Source organism: Vidua macroura, chromosome Z (assembly GCF_024509145.1).
Source record: "Vidua macroura isolate BioBank_ID:100142 chromosome Z, ASM2450914v1, whole genome shotgun sequence".
In the NCBI taxonomy this organism is placed as follows: domain Eukaryota; kingdom Metazoa; phylum Chordata; class Aves; order Passeriformes; family Viduidae; genus Vidua; species Vidua macroura.
The window spans coordinates 40,313,513-40,338,591 of NC_071611.1; the positions used below are offsets into that span (position 1 = coordinate 40,313,513).

General features: G+C 41.5%; 1 protein-coding gene across 2 annotated transcripts in view; it reads left to right on the forward strand.

The window, feature by feature from the left end:
• ZFR (zinc finger RNA binding protein) overlaps positions 1–7,835 on the forward strand; it is a 44,662-nt gene extending 36,827 nt beyond the window's left edge. For both annotated transcript variants that reach the window (XM_054002617.1, XM_054002618.1), the window contains exons 16-20: positions 1,668–1,765; positions 2,586–2,681; positions 6,591–6,702; positions 6,798–6,895; positions 7,570–7,835. In XM_054002617.1, coding sequence (XP_053858592.1) covers positions 1,668–1,765; positions 2,586–2,681; positions 6,591–6,702; positions 6,798–6,895; positions 7,570–7,749 — 584 coding nt within the window. In that variant the 3' untranslated portion in view covers positions 7,750–7,835. The remainder of the gene's footprint in view (positions 1–1,667; positions 1,766–2,585; positions 2,682–6,590; positions 6,703–6,797; positions 6,896–7,569) is intronic.
• Positions 7,836–25,079: the final 17,244 nt, after the last annotated feature.

A 25,079-nucleotide genomic window follows, 5' to 3' on the forward strand; every position in this document is an offset into this window, starting at 1 on the left:
GCACCCCTCCTGCGTAGGTTTGGAGGGGATTTTTTGTTGTTGCTTTTGTTTTCGTTTGGGATTTTTGGGTTTTTCTAATTTGTTTTGTTTTAAAAGAAACATTACTTTAAACATCTTCATTTGCTCTGTAATTGCATTGTTAGTGAAGATTTTAATTTTTCCACTTTAATACATAGTCTCTAAGTTGGAATATCTGTGAGAAGTTACCTATGTTCTTCTCACCTTTGCTCTTATGAAGTCTTGATGTTTTTATCCCTGTGCAGAGCAATGGGACTATCCTATCAAAATGCTCAACTCTGAATATAGTACTTCACATTAAATTTAGTTACTGTACTGCAAAGCTATACTACCATGTTAATTCATGGCCTTTTAGCTCTATATACTAAAGAATCCTATTATTTTACATTTGTGATTTTAGAGCACAATTTCTGCAATGTTCCTAAAAACTTCTCGTTGCAGGCACGTTTCATGAGTCTCATTGTTTTTTATTTTATTTTTTTCTGTAGCTTAACCTAAATTTAGATCTTGGAGGAGTAAACTGTATTGTTCCAAACAGCTAGCTCCTGTGAAATGTGTGCCATTGAGTGGGTGGTTTTTGTTTTATCTCATTTGGTGTATCACCAGTTATGCTAGCAACATATGTTGTGGCTAGTCACCATAGCCATTTTCAGAATGAGTGAAAAAGTAACTTCTAATGGTGATCACTGATCTGATTATATCCACATAGTTTTCAAGTAACTCAAGGATACCATTTCACATTGTTTAGTGATTCCACTTTCACTGATTAAACCACTTTTGTGGTCTCTTCATTTCTTTGGTAGCAAAGCAGTCCGCTTGGTAATTAAATTATTTTTGAAACATTTAAATAGGCAATGTCTGGCATGTTTACTCCATCTTCCAGACATTTTGCTTTGTTTTTTAGACTATTCCTTGCTTTTCTTTATCTTGGTGAGTCTTTGGTAAAGCAGTCCCTTTTCAGATCCTTCATTGCATCCTAAGTGTTGCTGGAACATATCTATTATGGGCTGAGGAATTTTATTTATCTGGGTAAGAGAGAAGATGCTAGAAAACAAGGAACTCTGTAATATTGAAGAACGTGTCACATTCCTTTAGTCAGGTTTTTTAAGTCAAATAATTTTAAGTTTAAGGCATGATAAAAATAACACCATTACTAAACATTCAGTGCTTTTAAGATTTGTTATACTTAGTTTTTCTTTCGAGAATAGGTCCCAAATAACACCTGACCATTAAAATTTAAAAGAAACTAAGTTTGATTGTTTCTACTTGGTTAAAGTGGATTTTTGTGTTCCTTCTGTCTTGTGTTCTCTGTGCTGGTGCACTGTGTCCAACCATCCTTCCTTCAGTCTTTAATTTTAGGGGATACGTGTTTTTCCACTGTTAGCTGAAATAAAGAAGTACTATGCATTGCATAATCAGCAATGCAGTTGAAAATAACTTCAGAGCTGAAGTGCATTATGCTCTTGATCTTCCTACTGGGTCCATGCCCTAATCCTAATTGAGCGACTACTGCTGAACATTTACATTTCTCATTCAAGGGTTTAAACTTTAAATGGCATGTGTGACATTGAAGCTATTTAAGGAAGTGTCTTGCTCACCTGGTCAAACACCCATTCCTCACTGCATTTTGCCAATTCAATCCATTTTAGATGTAACCTCGGGTATGGTGAAAGACCCACCGGACGTCTTGGACAGGCAAAAATGCCTTGACGCTCTGGCTGCTCTACGCCACGCTAAGTGGTTCCAGGTTCGGAACATCATTTTACTTTCTTCTTGTAGCCTTATGAGAGATTGGTTCAGTTGCAATATGAATGTTTAACTGTGTGAAAACACTCAGCGTTATTCATGCTAATAATACTTGATACTTCTCTGGTCCCTAAATTTAATAGTAGAAAGTTGAGTATGGAGGAGCTGCTTTATGCAGTTATTGCTCATTTGACATCATTTTTTTTCCAGTCATTGAGAAGGCGATGTTGAAAGCTTGACTCGCTTGGGGTGATCATATGTTGTATATTTGTTATATATTCCATAAGGCTGCAGAGTAACTTCGCTTTAAATAATGGAATATGTGTTTAAAGCTTTGTGTTTAGATTTAAGACTTTTTTTTTCTATTTCTTTAAGTGCATTAAGTGTAGGGAATGAAAGGTGAGAAGCAACTGTTTGGTTTAGTGACTTTGCATTCTGGCAAAGGCACAATAAGGAAACCAAACAGATTCCCTTGACCTTTCAGTCTCTATACCTATTTCTTAGATCTTTACTTTACCATTTTTATTTCTAATATAGAAAGATACTGTATTTATTGTTTCAAATGAATATAGGTCAAAGTGTATAGGGGATCAAGAAATGTTATTCTTGTATAACCTGTGCACTTTGACTTTTACCACTTTAAATTACTAACCCTGTATAAAATACTGCTGTAAATGGCAGCTCACGGAATAAAGTTGTAGAATGATTTGTTTCAATCTTGTATCTGAGCTTCCATTGAACAGCGGTGTTTTAGTCTTTCAACAAGTCCTGTTTGCTCTGGGTGCAGGGGTTAATTAATTTGGTTTTGTATTGCTCTCAAGGCTAGAGCTAATGGTCTGCAGTCCTGTGTGATTATTATACGTATTCTTCGTGACCTCTGTCAGAGAGTTCCTACTTGGTCTGATTTTCCAAGCTGGGTAAGTAATGTTTTTTTTTATAAGCCTTCTTAATTAATATGTTGCTACAAGGAAATTATAGGGAAGTGTTAATACAATTTTTAAATTCAGACTTTTTCAACACATAATGGAGGGTTTTGTTTTGGATTTTGGGTTTTTTTTTTTTTTTGCTAACAAATACTCCAGATTCCCTCTTAAAATACAGTTTTCTGAGGTTTTTCATTTGAAGCTGGAAGTTACTGTTTTTTTCCAAAAGAAATTTTCTTGTTCTTTTCTATTCTTTGTGGGTAGATTTCTATTGCAGGTTTTAGTATTTTTCCCCTTTACTCTATATAAAAGAACCTATTTTTTTCAAACCACCTACTCTGAATTGCTTCGAGTTTGCTGAAGCTTATTTAAAATAATGTCAGCTGCGCCCAGATAGTTCTGTGATAACAGAAAGAAAAAATCACAGTAATTCTTAAGTTTATTATGTCCCTTTCGCAAGGGGAAATACCACAGTACTTCAGTACAGCCTGTGGTTGTGTCATCATCATATTTTAGTGAGTGTCACTTAAATCTCTGGGTTGTATCAGGTCACCTTTCTTAATTCATTTGAGTGTTCTTGGACCATTCCTTTTGCATTGATTACCTTACAAATGCTCCAGTTACTAACAGATGTATAATCTGTGGATTGGACGAAGTTAATCTGAAACAAATACCTGAAACATGCATCATGTGGAAGTAAACCTAGCTCTGACTGTTGTGTTTTGCAGACCAAATCCAGTTGCACTGAGCTGCTTCCTTCTCAGTTTTGACAGGAAGAGCGCGAATATTGTTTTGATCATTTGACTTTATTTAGATGAGAAATACTTTACAACTCCACTAAGTTTGGAGACCGTTTTATTAAATTACTTCTAATAATATATGTTGCTTCTGGAAAGGAAGTGGAACAGTAATGTCTGTTTTTCTAAATATTTAAATGGAAAAAAAATAGTGCCAATTTCAGTACTGCATTTCATGAAAAGTACACTAAACAAATACAGCTTAAAAGATGCTAAGTACTCTTTTAGTATCACTATGATACTGAGTTGCCAGAGAATGAACCTTGGCATACTTTCAGAAAAGTATCTTTATAACTATTGCAACACAGAGCAGAGATGTGGGTGAAGAACAAGAAATGTGGCTTATTAATTCTCACATTATGTGTTCCAAGGCACATCCAGAGGGAAGAGAAATATGAAGTCTGAGGTGTCAGACTTTGCTGTGTCTCAGTTCTCTCCAGAAGTGATTCCTGATTTGTTCCTGATGCCTGATGCATTCTCAGTGACATGGATCAGCACTGAACTGTAGTCAGCTGTTCTTTTGGCCTGTAGGAGAAGTCTTACTGATAAAAGCAATGACAAAATGAAAGTGGTGATTTCAGCCAGTATGGCTGGAATGTAATAGATTGGAGTAATACAGTTTTCTGAATACACGTATTCTCCTACCCTCTATACTAAAAACTTTTTACAAATGAAAGAGATTACAGAGCTTTTTAAAAAAAAAAAAACATAAGTAGTTGTAAAAATAGAAGTTAATAGGAAGCCTGAATGCTCACAGTAGTAGCATTTCATATACCTGAAAGTAGAAACTAAATTAGAAGAATTTTGTCAGGTTCCTACACATTATTCAAATTTGAAATCCAGCCTTTTTTGCATATAAACACCAAGACATCATCATTCATGTTTTCCTAGGACTGAGTTATAGACTTCAGTGTATTGTATGAGGATCCAAAAGAACTAGATTTTAATATATGCAAATCCAAGATCTGCTTTTTCTTTGTTACTGATGCACTTTGTTTCCTCCTTGAAAACTTCTTAATTACTGTTTCCAAATCCTGACTGATACAGCAGGAGTATGGAAATAATGTGCTCAAGAATTGAAGTCTGTCAGTTAAATGGAGCTAAAATAGAAAGGAATGGGCAGCCTTAGTGATTAGCACTGCCTGTAGTTACTTGCATACATCAGAATAAATATTTACACCTTGAAAGGAAGAAGAAAAGGTTAGCATTTGAACAACTGTAGATGTGGTGAGGAGGACAAGGTCCAAACAACAAGTGCTTCCAAAAAACCTAGCAAAAATTATTGTTTGAGAATTAAACTTGCCAAAGACATAGCAGCAAAACATCTATCTAATTCTCGGAAGGAGATATAGGAGAAGTTAGATCTTTCTTTTACAAATACTTTTATAGGTTCTTCTGGAAAAAAATAGTGTCTAATAAAAGTGAACAATGGAAATACTCACGGAGAAAACATCAGTACTTAAAGCACAGCTAATGATTTAAACCATTTTAATTAACATCAAATAATGTATACATTTCAGAATGTATACATTCTGAAAATTAAATGTATACATTCAGAAAATATATTTATCATAGAGGTTTTTTTATACTTAGTGTAACATCTGAGTTAGTGTTGCTTGGTAACCAGGAGAAAAATTGCTGTGAGCTTCAGTTGTGCTAAATTGAAGGACTACTGAGGATATTAAGCATTTTAAGGACATTGAATTTTTGATGTTATAACGTTTCTGTACTCTTGTAGAAAAAACTATTTCTATTTTTCTAAAGCATCCTATTCCATTAGGTATACTGTGTACTGTATTCATGTGGCTGAAAGTATCAAGTGTCCCAGAGTGTTTCAAACTCTCAAAAATGGCTGGACAAGTTGTCTACCTGTATATGTAGGCTACTACTGTATAAATTTTTCCAAAATTACTGAACAACTTGTGATGGGAAGAAGCCCATCATAGAATCACTGAATTCTTCAGGTTGGAAAAGACCTTGAAGATCATCAAGTCCAATTGTTAACCCAGCACCACTAAACCATGTCCTTAATTGCCATATCCACATGTTTTGTGTACACTTCCAGGGATAGTAACTCTGTCAAATCCCTGGGCATCTTGTTCCAATGCTTTACAACCCTTTCAGTCAACATTTTTTTTCCTAATATCCAATCTAAACCTTTCCTGATGCAACTGGAGGCCATTTCCTTCCTCTTGTCTTATCATCATTTATGTGGGAGAAGAGACCAATCCCCACCTGGCTACACCCTCCTTTTTTAGGTGGTTATACTGAACAATAAGGTCATCCCTGAGCCTCCTTTTCTCCAGGATAAACACCACCAGCTCCCTCAGCAGTTCCTAACAGAACTTTGTGCTCCAGATCCTTCCCCAGCTCTGTTCCCTGTCTCTGGACACATTCCAGTACCTCAGTCTCTTTCTTGTGAGGGGCCCAAAACTGACCCCAGGATTTGAGGTGTGGCCTCACGAGTGCCCAGCACAGATGAGCAGTCACTGCCCTGCTGATACATTCAGGATGTCCTTGGCCTTCTTGGCCACCTGGGCACACTCCAGTCCATGTCCAGCCACTGTTGACCAGCACCCCCAGGTCCTTTCCCACTGGGCAGCTTTCCAGCCACACTGTCTCAGCCTGGAGCTGCAGGGGGTTGCTGTGACCCAAGGGCAGGACCCAGCACTTGGCCTGCTTGAACCTCACACAACTGGCCCTGGCCCATGGATCCAGCCTGCTGGAGGGCAGAGCCTCCCTGCCCTCCAGCAGATCAACGCTCACATCCAGCTTGGTGCCATCTGCAAACTGGCTGAGGGAGCTCTCTATTCCCTCATCCAGATCATGAATAAACAGGACCAGGACCAGGCCCAGCACTGAGCCCTGGGGGACACCACCAGCAACCAGCTGCCAGTACCAGTACTCGTTGTTCATCTGGCACCACCTTTCTATTTATTAATCTTTATAAAATAACTGGGGCTTCTTTCCATTTTAACTGAAAGTGTTTTATGATGTGTAATGTTCTTCAGAATTCAAAATTCTCTACTGAGGAACAGGAGCAGCTTTATTCTTCTAATCTGTCTGAATCTTCTAATTTGTCTGAATCCTCCTGTTGTTGGTGTAGGCTATGGAGCTGCTTGTGGAAAAAGCAATTAGCAGCGCAACGGGACCACAGAGTCCTGGAGATGCACTGAGAAGAGTTTTTGAGTGTATATCTTCAGGAATCATCCTTAAAGGCAAGTTGCCTTTTATGTATACTTATACTTAACTAATCTGTAATCTTGCTTGTAATAAGGTAAAGATGTATTACTAATTAACCTGATTATTGCAGGTGGTCCTGGTCTTCTGGACCCTTGTGAAAAAGATCCTTTTGATACACTTGCTGTAATGACAGATCAGCAACGAGAGGATATTACTTCAAGTGCACAGGTATGGGAATGTAGTTGTGAAGTAACTAAATTTGATGTATGGTTTTGTTTTGGTTCTGTTTTTTTTTTAATGGAGCTTTATATTGGATGTGAATTTTTTTTCTCAGAATGTAGTCGGATCTTACGAGGCTTAAGCTAGACTTTGAACATATCACAGGAGAAGGTGTTATTGCACTGAAATTAAATGTATTTTCCTGAACAATTCATAGCATTCTCATCTATGTCTATATACCTAGATCTAGATCTGTAAACAGACTTAGTCTACAGCAGTATGTTACTAGATTGGAAATTTTATAAATACATCTGTGTAACATTCATATAATGATCATTCATGCTTCCAGTTTAAGAGGTTACTGCCTCTGCCTCCTAATTTGATCCTTTTGCTAATGATTCCTGATCATGTGTCACCTAACATGACATGTGACAAGCCTTGGCTGTTTCAATGCAAGCCCAGAAGCCCAAACACATGTGCATTAAGCTAAGATGCTGCACTTACAGAAGCAGCAAAAGTGACATACACATTTTATTGTATTGATTTTGTTGGGAGACAGAAAGGTGGAATAATTAGACCTAAGGGTAATATCACAAATCACTGATTTTTCTTATTGTTTGACAAAGTGCTCAAAACAGACGTTTGTTTGTAACACAAGTAACTTCTCTTTACCATTTTTCTAGTTTGCACTGAGACTCCTTGCATTCCGTCAGATACACAAAGTTCTAGGAATGGATCCGTTACCACAGATGAATCAACGCTTCAACATCCATAATAATCGTAAAAGGAGAAGGGACAGTGATGGGGTTGATGGGTTTGAAGCAGAGGGAAAGAAGGACAAAAAAGATTATGATAACTTTTAAAAATGTCGTCATTGCTAATATTGATGGTAGTGAAAAGTCCATTTGTTGCCTTGCTTTTACTTCATTCATAATGATGTCTGTTTAAAACATCCAAAACCAGCTTCTGAATTAGATTTGGAAGAGAGCAACCTAGCTCTCCTGTGAGATTCTGAATATTTTAATTGGATGTACTGTATCAGACAAATTATGGATGGAAAGACTGCAAATGGAAACTTGTCATAGGAAAACATAGTTTTCCCTCATTGCATTTTCTTTAAATGTGTTGCTAAGTTTAGTATCTTTTTTTTTTTTTTTGTCTTTTTTATTAACAAGTGCATTGTCTTCCTATCTTGACTGTATTTAACACAGCATTTGTGCTTCTGTTGCTATGTGTATTTTGACCTTTTATTTAGAAATTTTTTTGTTTGCCTTTGACATTAGTTGTATGAGTTATTTTGTTTTAGGTAGTAAAACAGATTCCTTCCCAATTAATATTTTACAGAAGTTTTTTTTTCTTTTTTGTAAAGTGAGACTGCAGAAAAATGTTTTTTTTTCTAAATGTGAAGGGGTTACAACACATAATTGTCCCGCCATTTGAGTGGTCAGAATTCAATGTTTTTGCCAATCTTGTGGCATTTGTCTCTTTAGTGTGATATAACGGTGTAATTAAGACAAATTTGTGTTAATCTAATCAAGTTTGCTGTTAGTTGTGCATTAGCAGTATAAAAGCTAATATATACAGTATGGTCTTGCAACAGTTTTAAAGCCGCTGCATAATTGATCAAAGATTTGCATGATGGGTTTTTTGGTTTTGTTTTTTTTTTTTTTTTTAATAGAAGGGCTTTAAAAACTATTATCTTAGGTGAAATGCATAGGTCTTTGTATGATTGACTTTGTGACATAGCAAGGCCAAAAAATAACTTTCTGAATTTCTTTTCTCAACAAGCAAAGATGGGCATTTTCCATTTAGACAAAGTTAGTAATTCTTTTCAGTCAACTTTGTCAATATGGTATTAATGCCTCTCAGCCCTTAAAATAAATGTTTGTCATATCAGTGCCTGTGAGGTTATTCCTTATATCTGTTCCTGTATAAACTTTCTGTGATTTTTTTTTTATTAATTCAAATTTTGAAAGTGAAGTATTACTTAAAAAGTGAAGGTTAGCAAAGAAAAAAACCCAGAAAATTATTTACTGTGGCCATAGTGTATGCTTATGTCTCTTTCAAAAATCTAAATATAGCAGTGGTGTAAGTAAAGTTACATCATACTGTTGATGTATGCTCTGGTACACAGGTGTGATTTGTTGTCACAGCACTACAGTGGAATACACAAATAAAAGTTAAAATTTATTAAACTACTAAAATTTATTACACACTGGAAACTGAAGTTTCACTTACTCTGTTAAATGTATATTCTTCTTCGTTGCAAACCCATATAACACAGATTAACATAGACTAACATTCCGGTAGCTACTTTATTGATGGCTGTAGGAGAGTATCACATGTGACAAAGATAATTTGTAATTTCTGACACTGTTTATTAAGAAAAGCCCAACTTCTGTTCCATTTCAAGGTCGAATTTATCTTTGACCTTTTTAATAAGCAACTATTGGAGCAGGGGGCATGTTTCTGTTCCCAGCATCTACTGCTAATCAGCGTGGGCCTATGGAATAAAAATACAATATTTTAGAAAAATAGAGGGAATCTAAAGACTTAAAAAAGGAAAACACTTAATAATAGTGTTCTGTGAGCATCAGAGTGCAATTTTCAAGGGAGTGATTATAAGGGGTTAGCATATAAAAGTAAAGCTTTCTCATTGTAGGAAAGCTTTCTAAATAATTAGAAATACAAAAAGCAGAAATGCTTTGAAGTTATTTTAAAAAATTACACTTGTTTCGTTGTCCAGCCTTCATGCATAGCTCCAAGCATATGCTTGTTCTAGGGGATATCTTGCTGCCATCGTGTCTAGTTAGCCATTACTATTTATTTTGAAAGCTACAGGTGCTATTCATGTGGCTAGTTCAACTCCATACCAAAGTTTCTTTCCTCATAAGGCAAACTTGTCTATTCAGGAATGTGACCCTAAAATACAGGATTAAAAAGGTCAAAGATGTATTTTGGATTTTCTGTATTTTTGTTCTACTGGCTTTTAGCTCCTAACCAATTTCTGGATCTTTTGAAATATTGTATACTTAAAGTGATTCCACATTAAATATGAAGCTGTGACCATGATTTTTGTGCTGTGTGGTGAAAGGTGAATTTGCAGTTTGTTTCTGGTGTTCCTGCCCATTTTAATGGATAACTTCTGAGTCTTGTTAACAAATCTAAAAATGTAAAAACAAAGTTTTCAAAAGTACAGAGCTAGCTTTGACTTAAATACTACACTGGGCACTTGGGAAGGCAAAACTGACTAAATCAGCATTTTAATACCCTATGTCTTGGTAATGCTAACAGTTTACTAATAAGCACTGTTTACATTTTTTATTCAGCAGTGCTGTGTGTTAAATCCCACAGTTACAAACACTGTAGTCCTCAAGAGGGAAATGTACACAGAAAAGATATGCCCCCTCATGTTCACCTTAGAAGAACAGTTGGTGAACATATGAGCTGTTCTGTTTCAGAGCTTTCTTGAATTTTGACTTGTCTTCCTAGTTCATAAGTGTGTCCTGTCTGTGAGCAGTGTGGTTTCACATGGATCTGGGCATAAAGGCACTGCTAGAAATTAAAGTCTGTTAGACACAGTCTATCGACTTTTATGAAATTCTAGATGAGTAGTTAAACTTGCAGAACTATTGAAAAATTGATGGGTTCATTTGCAGCTTCTATTTTTAGACCTTTTAGTACTTAAAATTTTTCTGCCTAGAAAACTTCCAAGAGTTAGAATCAACTTGAAGTATTCCTGCAAAAATGTGCATGCATATTTAACATTCTTATTGTTGGTTGAATATCTGCTGATCATTAGTCTGTTAAATAGTCACACAATGCCAAATTCATTTCTTTATTAAGCAATTCAGACTTGTTTAGACTAACCAAACAGATTTGAATAGCATATCATTAATAATGGTGGGCAATAGACAAAGTTAAGCAATGGTTTCTTCCATTTATATTTCTGTTTTACAAAGTACAGTGATAAAGTCAACAAAAACATCTGTTTTCCTTCAATTTTTTTTTAATGACAGCTGTAAGCCAAAGAGCCTTCTAGCCAAAAAGGCTATCAAATTAAATTTCTCCTAAGAGATTCCTTTATAGATCTCAGAAGATCTTTTTATCCTTCAGTGTGGTATTTCTCAGACATTCAGAATGAAACAGATAGCTGGTCTTTTTGAGGAAAAAAAAATCCAAGGAGTGTTCTCTATAGACTTATTACAGAAGTTTTGATTTATATCCAAATAAAAATCGAACATCATTCTATAAATATCTGTTCATCTGCATTCTTACATTTTGTTCCACTTTTTTTGCTTGCATTATGAAAGTCTGAGAGAAGCTTGCTGTTGTTTATTGAACTTCCTGCTTATTTACAGTTGCATTTTAAGAAACACTGCCCTAATTATACTCAACAAGTGTCCAATTGCTACCAAGGGCAGAAGTCACTGTTTTTCAGGGACTGGCAGCTCTTGCTGGGGATGTTGACCCAGCACAGTGCACACCTTCCCACGTGTCATGGTCCTTACATACCTGTGTATGGTAGCAGCTCTCTGGCCACAGAGAACAGACACAAACTTTCTTAGGCATTTTCTTGAGGAAGGTTGTGAGAGAAGTAGAGAAAAAAGAATCAAAACAATTCTTATCTCATTTACTGTTCCTGTATTTGTGCCTACGTGGAATGTGTTTAGAGTTTGTTTACCCAAGGTAAACTTACTTAATTGGACACTGGTGCTAGTGTTTTAGATTCATTGACCAATTAGATCTGCATTTGTGTCAGGACTCTCAGTAGAGAGTCACAAGTTTTTCATGTTAAACAGTTAGTGATAGTTCTTATTAGTGAAATATAGTGTGATATAGTATAATATAATATAAGATAATAATAAAGCAATTGATCAGCCTTCTGCAATCATGGAGTCAATGCTAATTATTACCCAGCTGGGGACCTACAGCGACACTTCTGTTAGTAAGAGTCTTCATTTAGAAAGAAGTTTAACACTTGTGTTTCTTAAATTTTTGCAAAGCCATGGCCACCAGTATTTATTGCAGGGTAGTTTAAAGCCTACCAGCTTGCAGAAGGCTCAGCCACTAGCTTAAATACTTTCATATATATTCTGCATCAGTCCTGTTTGGGGTTGATACTCTGAATCACAATAAACATAGGATGGCATCAAGAAACCTTTGTGGATTTTTTAAGTTTTCTGTAATTAAAAATCTGAGATTGCAGAATGGAGTAGCTGACCAAGAGAAAATAAATGGCTTTTTTTACAGTAAAAAGGTTACTCTAACATTAAAAGTGAGACAAAAGGCCTTTTGTTTCAACATAAGAATCACAAACCTTTCTCCTTATATAACCTCTTTTGTTTCCTTTTCTGCAGGTTATATTGTGTTTGTATCAATAGTAGGCATATATGATCACACTGTGTAAGACAGCCTTATCACAGACTTTACTTCTGGCACACATTTAAGTTTGCCAGTAATTTTCTGGTTATACAAGTTAATGAACACTATGGGAGAGATGAAGGTGCCTGAATACAGGAGTTTACTGTCATGTTTTACACGCTCCTGGGCTATGTGCTGCTCCAAATGGGATCTGTTTCTCAGAGGTGCAGTCCCACAGCTGTCAATCCTATTTGGATACCTCAGCATGGCCTAGAATGTTGAGAATGTCACTACTTAGGTAACTACTTCTTCTTTTCACATGTTAGAGAAAACCATGGTACATCTAAGAACTAGAGCCAGAGTGATCCAGGATGTTGCCAGTATAGTTATATGAAACTGCAGCTTCAGAAAAGTGGGATAATCATAGTGGTATCAGCAGCAGAGGGTGCTTGTCATAAGAAAATTGTCTGTGATAATTAAATGCCATCCCACCTTCTACCAATAACTTCAATAATTTATTTGTAAGTGGAAAGGGAATAAAATACAATAGAATAGACTTTTCTGTATTGACAGGAGGGGACCTACAGTCATTGTCCAGTCACTTACCTGCCCACTCAGGGCTGGTCAAGTTCCAGCGTGTTGTTAAGGGCACTGTCCAAATGCCTTTGAACACTGACAGACTGGGGCATCGACCACTTCTCTAGGAAGCTGGTGCAGTGCTTTACCAACCTCTCTTTATAGAAATGCCTCCTAATGGCCAGGAAAGCCTCCTGGTGCAGCTGTGAACTGCTCCCTCATGTCCTGTCCCTGGATTACAGGGAGGAGAGCTCAGCACCTCCCTTCTTCAGGAAGCTTCAGAGAGCAGTGGGGTCACCCTTCAGCCTCCCTTTCCCCAAACTGGACAAGCCCAAATTCCTCAGCTGCTCCTCACAAGTTCCTTCCAGCCCTCCCACCAGCTTTGTTTTCCTCCTCGGGACACCTTCAAGGACCTTGCCATCCTTCTCCACCTGCAGGGCCCAGTAGGCCCCAGGTGAGGCCGCCCCAAGGCTGAGCCCAGCGGGACCATCCCCTCTCTGGGCCGGCTGTGCCATGCTCGGTGCTCTGGGATGGGTTTTGTTGGGATGGGGTTTGTCCTCTGGGCTGCCCGGGCACTGCTGACCCACCCTGAGCCCAGCACCAGCCAGCCCCACCTCCCCGTGCAGCTGTCCAGCCACTCCTCTCCCACTTCATCCCTGTGCTTGGCATTACCCCATCCCAGGTGCAGAATCCAGCATTTGAAGCTGGTAACTTTCATTCCATATGAAAAGTGGGGGTGGGGGGAAAAAACAAAAGCAAAAAACCAAACAAGAAAAATGGCAACAGAAAGAACAGAACTAATTAAATGGGTCCAATTCAAGAAATAAGATGGGGAAGGCCATTAGAGAGCTACAAATCAAAAGTAAAATAAAAAGGAAAAAAATTACATCAATTCTCAACAACAGTCAGCTTCAAAAATAGTGTAGGAAATCAAAGAGAAAGGCTCTGTTTCAGCAGAGAGCATGATTGGCCGCTCATGCAGCAACTGCAGCACCCCAGAAAAACACAGAAGAAAAAAGAAGCTCCAGGTGATTGAGGAGTTTAAGACTGAAATGGTTTAGGCCCATGGAACTGAGGTGTTAAATATGTTACATTCCATGTACAGCAAGTGAGCTGTAGGAAAAGGTGAAGGAAATGCTGAAGAGTTTTTACTCTTTTCATGTGTCTCTCCTGCTTCACAGACAGAACTATATCTGGAGCCCATGCCTCCCTGCCTTGCACATGAATGGAGAGCATTAAAGAGTGTGTGAGGACACTTCCTCACACACTTGGAAATCTAAGTGAATGCTCCACAGCCAAAAAGAAAAGTGCAGTTTTATGCACCAAATCCTCAAGGCTGTGTGTTCCCAGCAGCAGAGAGCGCTGTGTCCTCTGGAGCAGCTCCCACTGGCAAGCCAGAGTTCATTCTCACCTTTCTGTGACAGGCACGAAGGGAAAACTGTGATGTTTTAGCTATTACAGCATCCGTCTCTATTGCCAAAGAATGCATTTTAAAATAATTTATAAATAGTTCTTTAACAATGTACCAAAGTCATCATGGCAGCAAAACCCCAAATAAAATCTGCTAGTAATCACTATGAGAAGACAGCAGGGTTAGAAACATAGCCAGGACTATATCCTGAATAAATTAGAAGTAAATACTTTAGGGTTGTAAAGAAATTACACAAGTCAGAGTCAGAAGGAAGAAAAGATTTTGAGTCACTGAGGGCTGCAAAGAAATTCTGCAAGATAAGGATTCCCACAGAGGAAGGCAACCTACGAAAGAGGTTATAAAGGGAGAGTTGATAAAATGTGTGTCAAAAGACTGTATCTGGCAAATAATGGAGAACAGGAGGAGAGGGACATTTCAGATAAAAATCTTGTGTGAGGCGGTAGGGTGTGTTTTTTCTTTCTTGTATCTATTTCTTAAGAAATTTCTTGCAGCTGCTGCCAGGGGTGATTTCAGGGCAATAGATTCAGGATAAGCATTCCTTACATGACAGTGGTAAATCATAAATCAGGATTCTGGATGTTTTAACTAATGTCCCCAGCAAGTTCTCCAGCACATCCAAAGGCATAAGATGAGCCAATTTACAAGATATGGGACCAGTTCAGCTCCTGTTACAGGAGTAGCCAGGGCTGAATTGTTTCCCAATATGCAATGATGCATTCACAGAACACAGATCTGAAACCAAGCAGTATGGGACAAAGTCCATGCAATAAAATTCTGCCAGTCCTTTGCTGGTTTATATATTCTCCCTGAGGAAAAGTCCCTCTACAAATTTCATGCACACATCAGGAAAAAAACAGATTTAAAATAACTTATTTCTGTAGAAAAAAACTGGAGTTCTGGAAGTGCAGGTGATTTCTGGAATCCTCAAGAAAAATGTTTCCAAATACCCACCTGACATTCAGGCATGCCAGATTGCCATATGGATATCAGCATGAATATTTTAATTCTAGCATGAATGCATTTTAATTCTAGAAAGTTTGGTCAAGAAATTTTCCAAGAGACTGAAGACAAAAACCACAGCAATTGCAGAGAAAAATATTCTAGTAAATCAGAAGCATTTGCTAACAGGGAAGAACACTTGGATTTATGAGATTTCTTTTACAAGATTTGCTGCTTCTATAAAGTTTGCTGCTTCAAAGACTTGCTTGTCTTAGCCAAATAGAAGCGTGCCTTGCTTAGACAATGGCCTTTTTGAAGTCAGGGACAGTAAAGGGAAGCCTCTAGCCTCATGTTTGTGTTTTGCCATGAGTTTCTGCTAAAGAGCATGTAGTCTTCCTGAAGGGGTAGGTTTGTGCCTCTCAGATTATCTGGGCTGGATTTTTTAGTTGCAGCAGTGGTATGGGAGGTGGGGATGACAGCATGAGCTGGATGGCTTCTTTCATTACCTGACATCCATGATTACTGACACACACATGCATTTTGCATTAGGAAATCAAAGCCAAGAGTAAGTCGAGGGCCTGGTGGGCAAAGTAAAACGAGCACATTTTTTCCCTGCACTAGATACAATTTTCACTTCTAAAGGAAAGAACAGAAGAGCCAAGACACAGCCAGCAAAAACTTTCAAGTTTGTATGTGTCCTTCCCGAAGAGAAAAGGTAACTGTGTAGGCCTCATAACGAGTATTTCTCCCCATGGATATGCTAGAACTGACCTGTCCTGTACTCTGTAATTCAGACACTGGATGGTTCTCACTAGCATTTCTTTGCTTGTCCTCATTCCCAGCAGGAAGAGTCCTGCACCGGAGCAACTATTTGACTAGATGGAGCAGATTCCTAACTAGTGACACACAGCTGGACATCGTTCCCAAGGACTTTTCATCCACATCACATTTGGAAAAGTGACTTGGGAAGAAAGAATCCGGGCTGACAAAGGATACCTTGGCAGATTTTTTCCAACACCCAGCTTAGGGACTGCCATCAAACTGGGAGCTGAATGTTGCTTTTTTTCTTTTGTGGGATTCACTCCAAGACAGAAGGGTCAATTCACATCCTTTGGTATCAGGAGGGCTGCACTTAAATTTATCAGTCTTGTTATTTACAAGTTCATGATTCTTAGGGCCTCCGATTGGACTGCGGGTTTAGAAGAAACATGTTGCATCCCGAGTTTGGGTTTAGATTAGGGATTCTAATCTATGTTAGCTAGCCGAGTCCTGTGTACCCCTGTGCACCCACCATGTTCTCCCCCACCACGGTGGTTAGCTCCAGGCTGCCAGCCATTGGAGCGTCCCCCCGCCACTCCTGTAACCACTCCCCGTCCCGTCTGGAGCGTTCAGTGTCTGTCACCCCTATCCTGTGACCCCGTTCGCCCCAGAGCCCCGTGTCCGCCCCTGCCACGTCCCCATTGGGCACCGTGGTCCACGTCATCGCCACGGCGTCTGTCCTCATTGGGCAGGGGGGCTTCAGCTCCCCTCACCCCGCCCCTGATAAAACCCCGTGCCTCTCGGGTCCTGGTTGCCATTTCCCCCACGCGGGCGCTGGAAGCGTGGGTCGTGGCCTCTCGCCGTAGCTCTCCGTGGCCATTAAAACCTTTCCACTTCTTTCATGGGTGATTTGGACATTCCTTCGCTCTTCACCAGCATCCCTCGTGTGGGCAACAGAACACGGCAAGTCCCAACCGGTGCGCCGCAGCAGCGGTGCATGGGAAGAAGTGGCGAACCCGAGCTCCGGAGGGAGGCGGTGCCAAAAGGCACCAGAGCTGCCCAGAGCCGGGGGAAACAACGGAGAACCACAAGTGGCGCCCAATGTGTGGCCAGGGCCGGCGGAGCTGCCCGCGCAGGCAGAGACTTACCACAAAGCACTGGGAGCCGCACAGGGAGCCGCGGGCACGGGGCCGTACCGCCGATCAGCGAGCACTGCTGCTGAGCTGAGCGAGTGCAGTCCGTGCAGAGCACCGCTGCTGCCGCCGTAGAGCCGCGCTGGAACAGTGCTTCATGCCAGACTGAAAACGGGAGCGAAGTCTCCCCAAAGTAAGTCAGTGAACTCTCCGCCACCCACAGGGAGGCACGCGGTGCCCTCCCTGCGTGGGCAGGGAAGTGAAACTTTTCACGGCCACGCAGAGCCAAAGAAGAGAAACTTCCCGGGACCAAGGACCCTGGTGGCAGCTTTTTGTTTGCAGAGATTCTGGTTTGGTGAGTATTTAGCGGTGGGAGGGTACCCGGCTAATACTCCCCTTCACGTGGGTGGGCTTTGACCATACTTCCAAGGGTACGGAACACGCAGCACACAGCATGAGCAGCGGCTGCCGAGGTCTCTTGTGGTTTTTGGGGTTTTTTTCTGCTTTTTCTGCACCAGGGGTGAGGTGGTGTGGGTAGAAGTAGCATGGGGACCGTGCTAACTACCGACCAGAAGGAATTTTATTCCCTAGTTAAGGGAATTCTATCGGTGAAGGGCCCCCTCCCCAAAGGTTCTGTTAAAAGGTTTGTACAATGCTGTACTTTTCCTTCCCACGTGTAGCCGCGGGGGATGCTCGCAAAAAGGAGTTCTGGCAGCGGGTGGGAGCAAAATTGTTGGAGGGGATCGAACGCAGGGATCCCTCCATGAAAGGTTGCTTTGCCACCCTTCATTTGCTGATTTTGGAAGTTGTAAAAGCGGAATCCTTGCAGGAAGCAAGCAGGGAAGGGAAAGAGCCATCGGACAAGACTGTTGTTTCCCCTGAACCTGTTTCCCCATCTTCCTCTCCTACCCCTTCTTCCCCTATCCCAGCTGGGCAGGGGGGAGTACTCCGCCACACTAAGGCACAGGGCAGCTCCAAAAACGTGGACCGTGCTCCTGGCTCCCCTGAACCCCCCGGTGCCCCCGCCTTAGCGAAATTACCTACTTCACTGAGGAACTGACCCCAAACCTCTTTCCTAATCCCTTTTTCCCAGTTAGAAATCCCAGTTCTGCCGCTACCCCATGCTGCTCTGTTTCTTTGAACCCTTTCCTTTGCTCCCCTGAGGAACCCATGGCCACATGATTGAGGTCTTTGTCTTTCCAAGATGGAGGACGGCCACATGGAGGGGCTTCTTCTTCCCACAATCCCTTTCTCTCTTTTGTTCCTGGTGTCCCTGCCTTTGACCCAACCCCCTCTGGCCTCCAGGTGGGCATGGGCACCGCCCCCTTGGGAGTTCAGGTTACTCCCCCACCCACTGTTCCTCCACGTGTGGGCGTTCCCTCCAGTCCTTTAGGTGTTCTCCCAGTTGCATCATCGACCCCGCCCTCTCCCTCTGGGGAGAGCTCTGCCATCTCCACCCCGCTGCCTGAGGGAGGCAGCTCCCGTCCTGTTCCCCGCACCCTGTCCCCATCTTCCCATGAGTCCCGGAGATCCGGGCAGGAGGGAAGTGGTGGGGGGGGAGGAGCGGGACCCCTAACCCCTACCTTCATCTTCCCATGGGTCCCGGAGGTCCGGGCGGGACGGAAGGCGGGGGGACAGGAACCCCTACCTCCAAGTTCCCATGGGCCCCGGAGATCTGCGGGGGGAGGGAAAAGTGGGGGGGAGAGGGATTGGAGCCCCTGCCCCTGCATTCCCATGGTTCCCGGAGACCCAGGAGGGAGGGAAGCAGGGGGAGGGGGGACCAGGGGCAGGTTTCTGATTCCGCGGATCGGGTCAAGGTGGCAGCTGAGAGGCATGTGGAGGGATCGGAGGTTCAGGACAAGTCTGTCCTGGAAGTGGCATCCATGAATGCTGACACACAGCTCAAGATTCCTGAAAAGCCCAGAAGCCACGTGGTTGCCTTGGATGCTGTGCCTCCAAAGAACACTGGTCCAAGACAGCCTCCATCAAAAGCCTATGCTTCCACTGTGATCGGAAGGGACATTTTGTTATCTAATGTCCATTTTTGGGGAGGGCACCCCCAGGGGCAGTGGGAGGGGGGACGGGGGGAGGGAGACCCCATTTTCCCAAAAAACTGAAAAAAGAATGCACATCTGCCTCGCGTGAAGATAAAAATAAGGCAGGCCACAGCACCTCAAGGGGAGCTGTGATCCATCAAGTAGTTGTGCAGGTGGTGATTCAAAACATCAGGGTGCCTGTGTGTGCAGCAGATGACCCCACCAATCGGGGGGTTGCATCAAACCACAGGCACTGCAAAGAGGAAAAAATCCTACATCTCCTTAAAAAAATGCTTTTCCCCAAAGCCCCAGAAAAAACCTTCCAGCTACCCCAGTCCGCGTGTGTCCCCAGTCCACATGTTTGTAATAAAGTTGTCCCAGTTCCCCTATTCCCAAACACCCAGGGAAGAACAACCCCCAGCATCATTGCAGCAGGCTCTCTCCATCTGCAAAGGGCAGCCGTTGCAGCAGCAGAAACACCAGGAGCAGAAGCTGAGTGAAGAAGCAACCAGACGATTAGCAAAGAAGATCAAACAGCCATCCTTCTTTTTTATATTTTGAAAAACAGGGAGATGTTGTATCCCAGGTTTGGGTTTAGATTAGGGGTTCTAATCTATGTTAGTTAGCCGAGTCCTGTGTACCCCCGTGCACCACCCGTGTTTCCACCCCCCCCCCCCCCCCGCCCCACGGTGGTTAGCTCGAGGCTGCCAGCCATTGGAGCGTCCCCCCGCCACTCCTGTAACCACTCCCCATCCCCTCTGGAACGTTCGGTGTCTGTCACCCCGATCCCGTGACCCTGTTCGCTCCAGAGCCCCATGTCTGCCCCTGCCATGTCCCCGTTGTGCGCTGTGGTCCACATCATCGCCATGGCGTCTTTCCTCATTGGGCCGGGGGGCAGCGGCTCACCTCACCCCACCCCTAATAAAACCCTGTGCCTCCCGGGTCCCGGTTGCCATTTCCCCCACGCGGGCACTGGAAGCGCGGGTCGCGGCCTCTCGCCACAGCTCTCCGCGGCCATTAAAACCTTTCCACTTCTCTTGTGGGTGATTTGGACATTCCTTTGCTCCTTACCAATGTCCGTCACGCGGGCGACAGAACCCAGCAAGTCCCAACCGGTGCGCCGCAGCAGCGGCGCATGGGAACAAGTGGCAAACCTGAGCTCTGGAGGGAGGCGGTGCCAAAAGGTGCCAGAGCTGCCAGGAGCCAGGGGAAACAACGGAGAGCCGCAGAAACAAGAGTGAGAGGAGAGCCCCGATGTAACTTTGCCTCACATCCAGCCATGGTGTAGGCTTTTTCCAATGCAGATGGGGTTTGACTTACCCTTTGTGTACTGTTAAGGATAAGAAATACCCAGTCTGAAGTAATTTCTGCTCACAGCATTTTGGAGAATAAAATAAAGAAGTTTACCACATGACAAAGAAGTCTCTGTGTGCCCACAAACAAGTAATTCTGTTTGCTTCAAAACAGCTACAAAAAGGTGGGGAACTTCCCTAGCCCTTGTATTCTTGTTTGTGACACCCACGCTTTCCTGGGTGAGTAGAGTTATTAAAAAGTTACTCACTTCCTCTTCACCCACTTAGCTATTAAGAGAAGGTGATTTTGCTATTCGATGTGAGGTGCTTTGTTCCCTGAGTTTTCACAACTCTCACAGCAATATTTTGTTTTCCATCCTCAAGTTTAAGACATGTAATTACCAGCTGCATCTCTATGGCTAAAGTAAACACTCTGGTCCAGGGTGTGCTCTCAGCAGTTAATGCCTCTGTCCCACTCTTCATGGTGTAGCCATGTACCTGGTCTTGCACTCTTCTGTGTGCATATTTTGGAACTGTATGTCTCAAATGGCAGATGAATCTTCCTGGTTAGAATGGTTAGGAAGGTTACCTCTGAAAGGTCCTGGTAGAACAAAAACATTCAGTAATTAAGGGATGGCACTGGTGCAAAATGGCACTGGTCTGTATTGCTACCCCTGAAGGAAGTGCTGTTTGCCATCTGAGTCATGATGTGTGGCCATGTGGGACATCACAGATGACTTTACTTAAGAAAAAAAATTGCATCTCTTCAACCAACTTCAGGGAGGAACTGGGCACATAATGTCTCAGGACTGAGACGTGGGATGGAAGAGGAATCAGAGCCAGATATTTCAGCTGAGGAAAGCTAGAGTAGAACTGCTTTATCTTTACCCAGAGAGATTAGGTTCTCACAATGAGGAGTAGAAAACTGCTTAAGAAATTGAATCACACAACACAATCAGTAGAGAAAGGCCACTGCAACAAAAATAAAACATAAAAGATTTATATAGGACAGCATTATACAATCTCTGACCATATACTTCAAAAATGGGCTCATCTCAAAGGTGACAAACTGCAATCTGAACCAAGTTCAGAAATTAATTCCTGAAGGACACTGAAAGTACTGGAAAATTAAAATGTCACTGTGAATACAGTATTAAAAGTAGTATCTTAGAGCAGAGCCCTTTTATGGTTTTTGTTGTTGTTGTCTTTTTTTAGAATTGTCTTAATTTGCAGAAAGTTAACATTCATGACTTTTCACAGAAAATTCTCTTAGCCTGTATAAAGCAGAGGTAGCTGCTGGCTGTCTATAGACTGATTTGGTGACCTTTTCCCAGAAGACATCTCAGTATATTCCTCATTTCTGATTGTTTCCCTGATAGTCCCCAGTAATCTAACTTCCAGGTTCATCTTAAGTCTTCTATATTTCTTGGATACTGATTTCAGCCACTTTAATGTGTTCTGTTAAAATGTTTGAAATACTAAAGTCCTAAACTGAGTTACTTAATTGAACAGTATAAATAGGGAGTATCAGACCCAGCATGCATGGTAGATCTCTGTATATTCAGGATAAATCCAACACTTCTGGGACAGCTCCTCCCTTCTGAGTTGCACATGGGCATCTGCAATGCTCTGTGAAATGTCAGAATAACTGTACGGGTACACCAGAAATACCCAGGTTTGCATACCTAAGTGCAGCTCTTATGGTAAGGCCCAGACAAATGTGAAAATAAGAAAAATCAAACTGTACACACAGGTAGATTTCCTGAATAGAAAGATCGTGGAACATTGACAAATGGTAATTGTTTGAGATCCTCTTTTGAGATGCTACTTCAAATTCTTTACCTGTGTCACCACTGGAGTCACATGTACCAAAAGTAGTGTCCTGACCTGGATCCAGCCATGATGACAGTTCAAAGGGGAGCACAGCTGCAGATTCCTGCCTCTGATTTACCACTCTGGAATGGTAGTTATGCACACCTGTGACTTTGCAGGTCTGCAGCACTGCAAAGACTCCCTCTATTTTCTTCAAAAAGAGGAAATGGGAGTAGAAATTAGATACAGTCAGGCATGTTTGCTCTACACTCATGAATAGCTTTAAAAATTCATTACATCTGTCCAGCCTATGCCAAAGCACCCACAACCCCTGAGTATCCAAGCACCCTTTGCACTCCCCAAGGCACCAAGATTTACAAAGGCCCAGGCTCAGAAAAGCTGAAATGTGATGCAAAGAGCTGTGTTCAGTGATCGTCACCAACTGTGCTCCAGATACTGTCTAGGATAATGCCTTATCCAGGATACTTACTTCCCAGAGCCAAGAAAATGCTGACAAGGAGGACTGCCACAAAGGGAAATATGAGATACCACTTGCAGTTAAGAGGACCACTGAAAGAAAACTGCTGGAGAAGTTGCAAACAGCTCCTTGTGTCTCCCTTCCATCAGCTTGTGCCACCCAGCTTCCATCAGTTGTGCCACCCAGCCTGGGCACAGCTGAGAATTCAACCCAAAAAATTATTAAAATTAATAGCATGTGAATTTTTTAAACAAAGTAATCTCTGTTTATAGGAAGAGCAGAGCTGGTCTGTGAGTTTCCCTCCTCCAGTCAGCATTAAATACTGTGATTATGCTTCTAGAAAGAGAAAAGTATCAGGATGAAAAGGCAACAGTTAAATGCCATATATTATTCACCCACTATAGACAATCTAGAACTTGGCTTTTAAAAAGTTTTACTCTTCTACATTTGCATGATTGTCTTTGATTTACATATAAAATTGAACAAAATTAAATTACATTATTTGATTCGCTCCTTTACATTTTAATGGACTGAAAGTCATAGGCAGCATGGAACAACACTTCCCATTTAGAAGAAACATGGGAATACAGATCCTATTAATACACCATTCCAGGAGCTTCAGTTTGTTGTAGAAATTTTATTTTAGAAGTGTTTATTAGTGAAGAGAACAATTCCAAATGATTGAACATCATTGAACTGTCTTATTTCCTTGCTAGTATGGAGCAATTTGGAACACTAGAGTGACAATGCTGAAGAGAGGGACCACATTAAAATGACAAAAGAGTAAGTATGTAAATACATAGTGAGAGGCAGTAGATGACTATGGGGGGAGTGTAAAGACAAGGAGGGGAAGCAAGGCACTCTGAAAGGCCAACTTCAGCCTGGCCAAGCTGAATTCCTGAGGTGCTCTGAGCACTGGACAGTCTTTTGAGGCTGTTTCTTAACAAGGAATTTATTTGCTGCCCACATTGCCTTTAGAAGGAACCTATTTCCCTCCACTGTCTGCAGGAGGAATCTACAGAGATGAGGTGGCTGGGCTGAAGTTTCCTTTTGTGAGTACTCCCAGATTTTAGAAGAGAAAGTGAGAATACATCGTTCTTCTTGGGGAAAGAGAAGAAGCCCTTGTGCTTGGTAATCTGCTGGGCACAGAGTCAGGATTGCAGTTGGCCCTTTCAGATGCTATTGTTCTCTGAATTAAGTTAATTTGCTTGTGATAGCTTTATTTGTTCCATTCCAGAAAAGATTAACTAAGGGGGTATCCAAATCCAGCCCCCAAATTCTAGCAGAAAGGCTTCATATCCTATCCCTTCTGCAATGGGTTCAGTCCCACACATTTTGCATCCTGGAGAGAAAACCCCAGGACGAAGCACTCCCTGTTCATCACCATGTGGATATTTTGCTGATGGAGAATAGCAGTTGCACTCAGATTATTTTTTTTTTTTTTTTTTTTTTTATGTACAGCTTTTTTGATGACAAGATGAAGAATGAATTCCCATGTGCTGTGTGGGAATTAAGGCTCCTTTTGCACTTCCCATCAGAGTTAAGACTCTGGCCTGGTGTCAAAACATCCCTCCCTCTTTGAAAAATGCTACATCAGTAAGTAGCTGATTTTTGCCTTAGTGTGCTGTAAATCTCAAGGCGTGCTGAGGTATTCACATTATTCCCACTCTAAGTTCAGGTATTTTAAAAGATTTTTTTATATGCTATTCTCTTTTTTAAAGTACTTTAATACACTGGAGAGCACAGAGGTGGTGTCCCACATTTCCCCTCACCCTGGATTTGCACCAGTTTAATCCCATGGGGAGTACTTTTTGACCTACGCAGCTGAGGTCAGATGAGACATAAGGAATGATGTGGAAGCAGCTGTGCAGTGAAACATGAGAGCTCTTCAGCGTGGGATCCCATAGCAGAATAGCCTTTGTTGTAAAACCTCTAATGAAAGCTAATCTCTGAGTTGTTTCAAGTTTTTTTGCCAAAGAGAAGGTGATTAAATCCAAAAGACTTCTCATTCCTTGATTCTGAAAACAGGGAAATTGTTTTATTTCTGAATTGAAACAGTCACTCCATTTAATTTTTATAAATGCTGTCTTATAACTCCATGTAATCTTTTTTTTTCCTCCTGTAGTTTTCCTAGGTCTGGGTTTGGAGCAAGGTAAATAAAGTGATGTATTAAAAGAAAAAGAGGGGGGAATGACATAAAAAGTGTTTATCACTAATATTTGAAGGAACTGTTGATATTCACGTCCTATGGCCTACTGAAGTTTGTAAAGTATGGAGGTTTTTTGTAAAAATATTTCCATAAAGTCTACTCGGGAGGAATTGTCACCTGGATTACCATTCACCATTTGAATTGTTGGGTAGTCTCAGTGCAT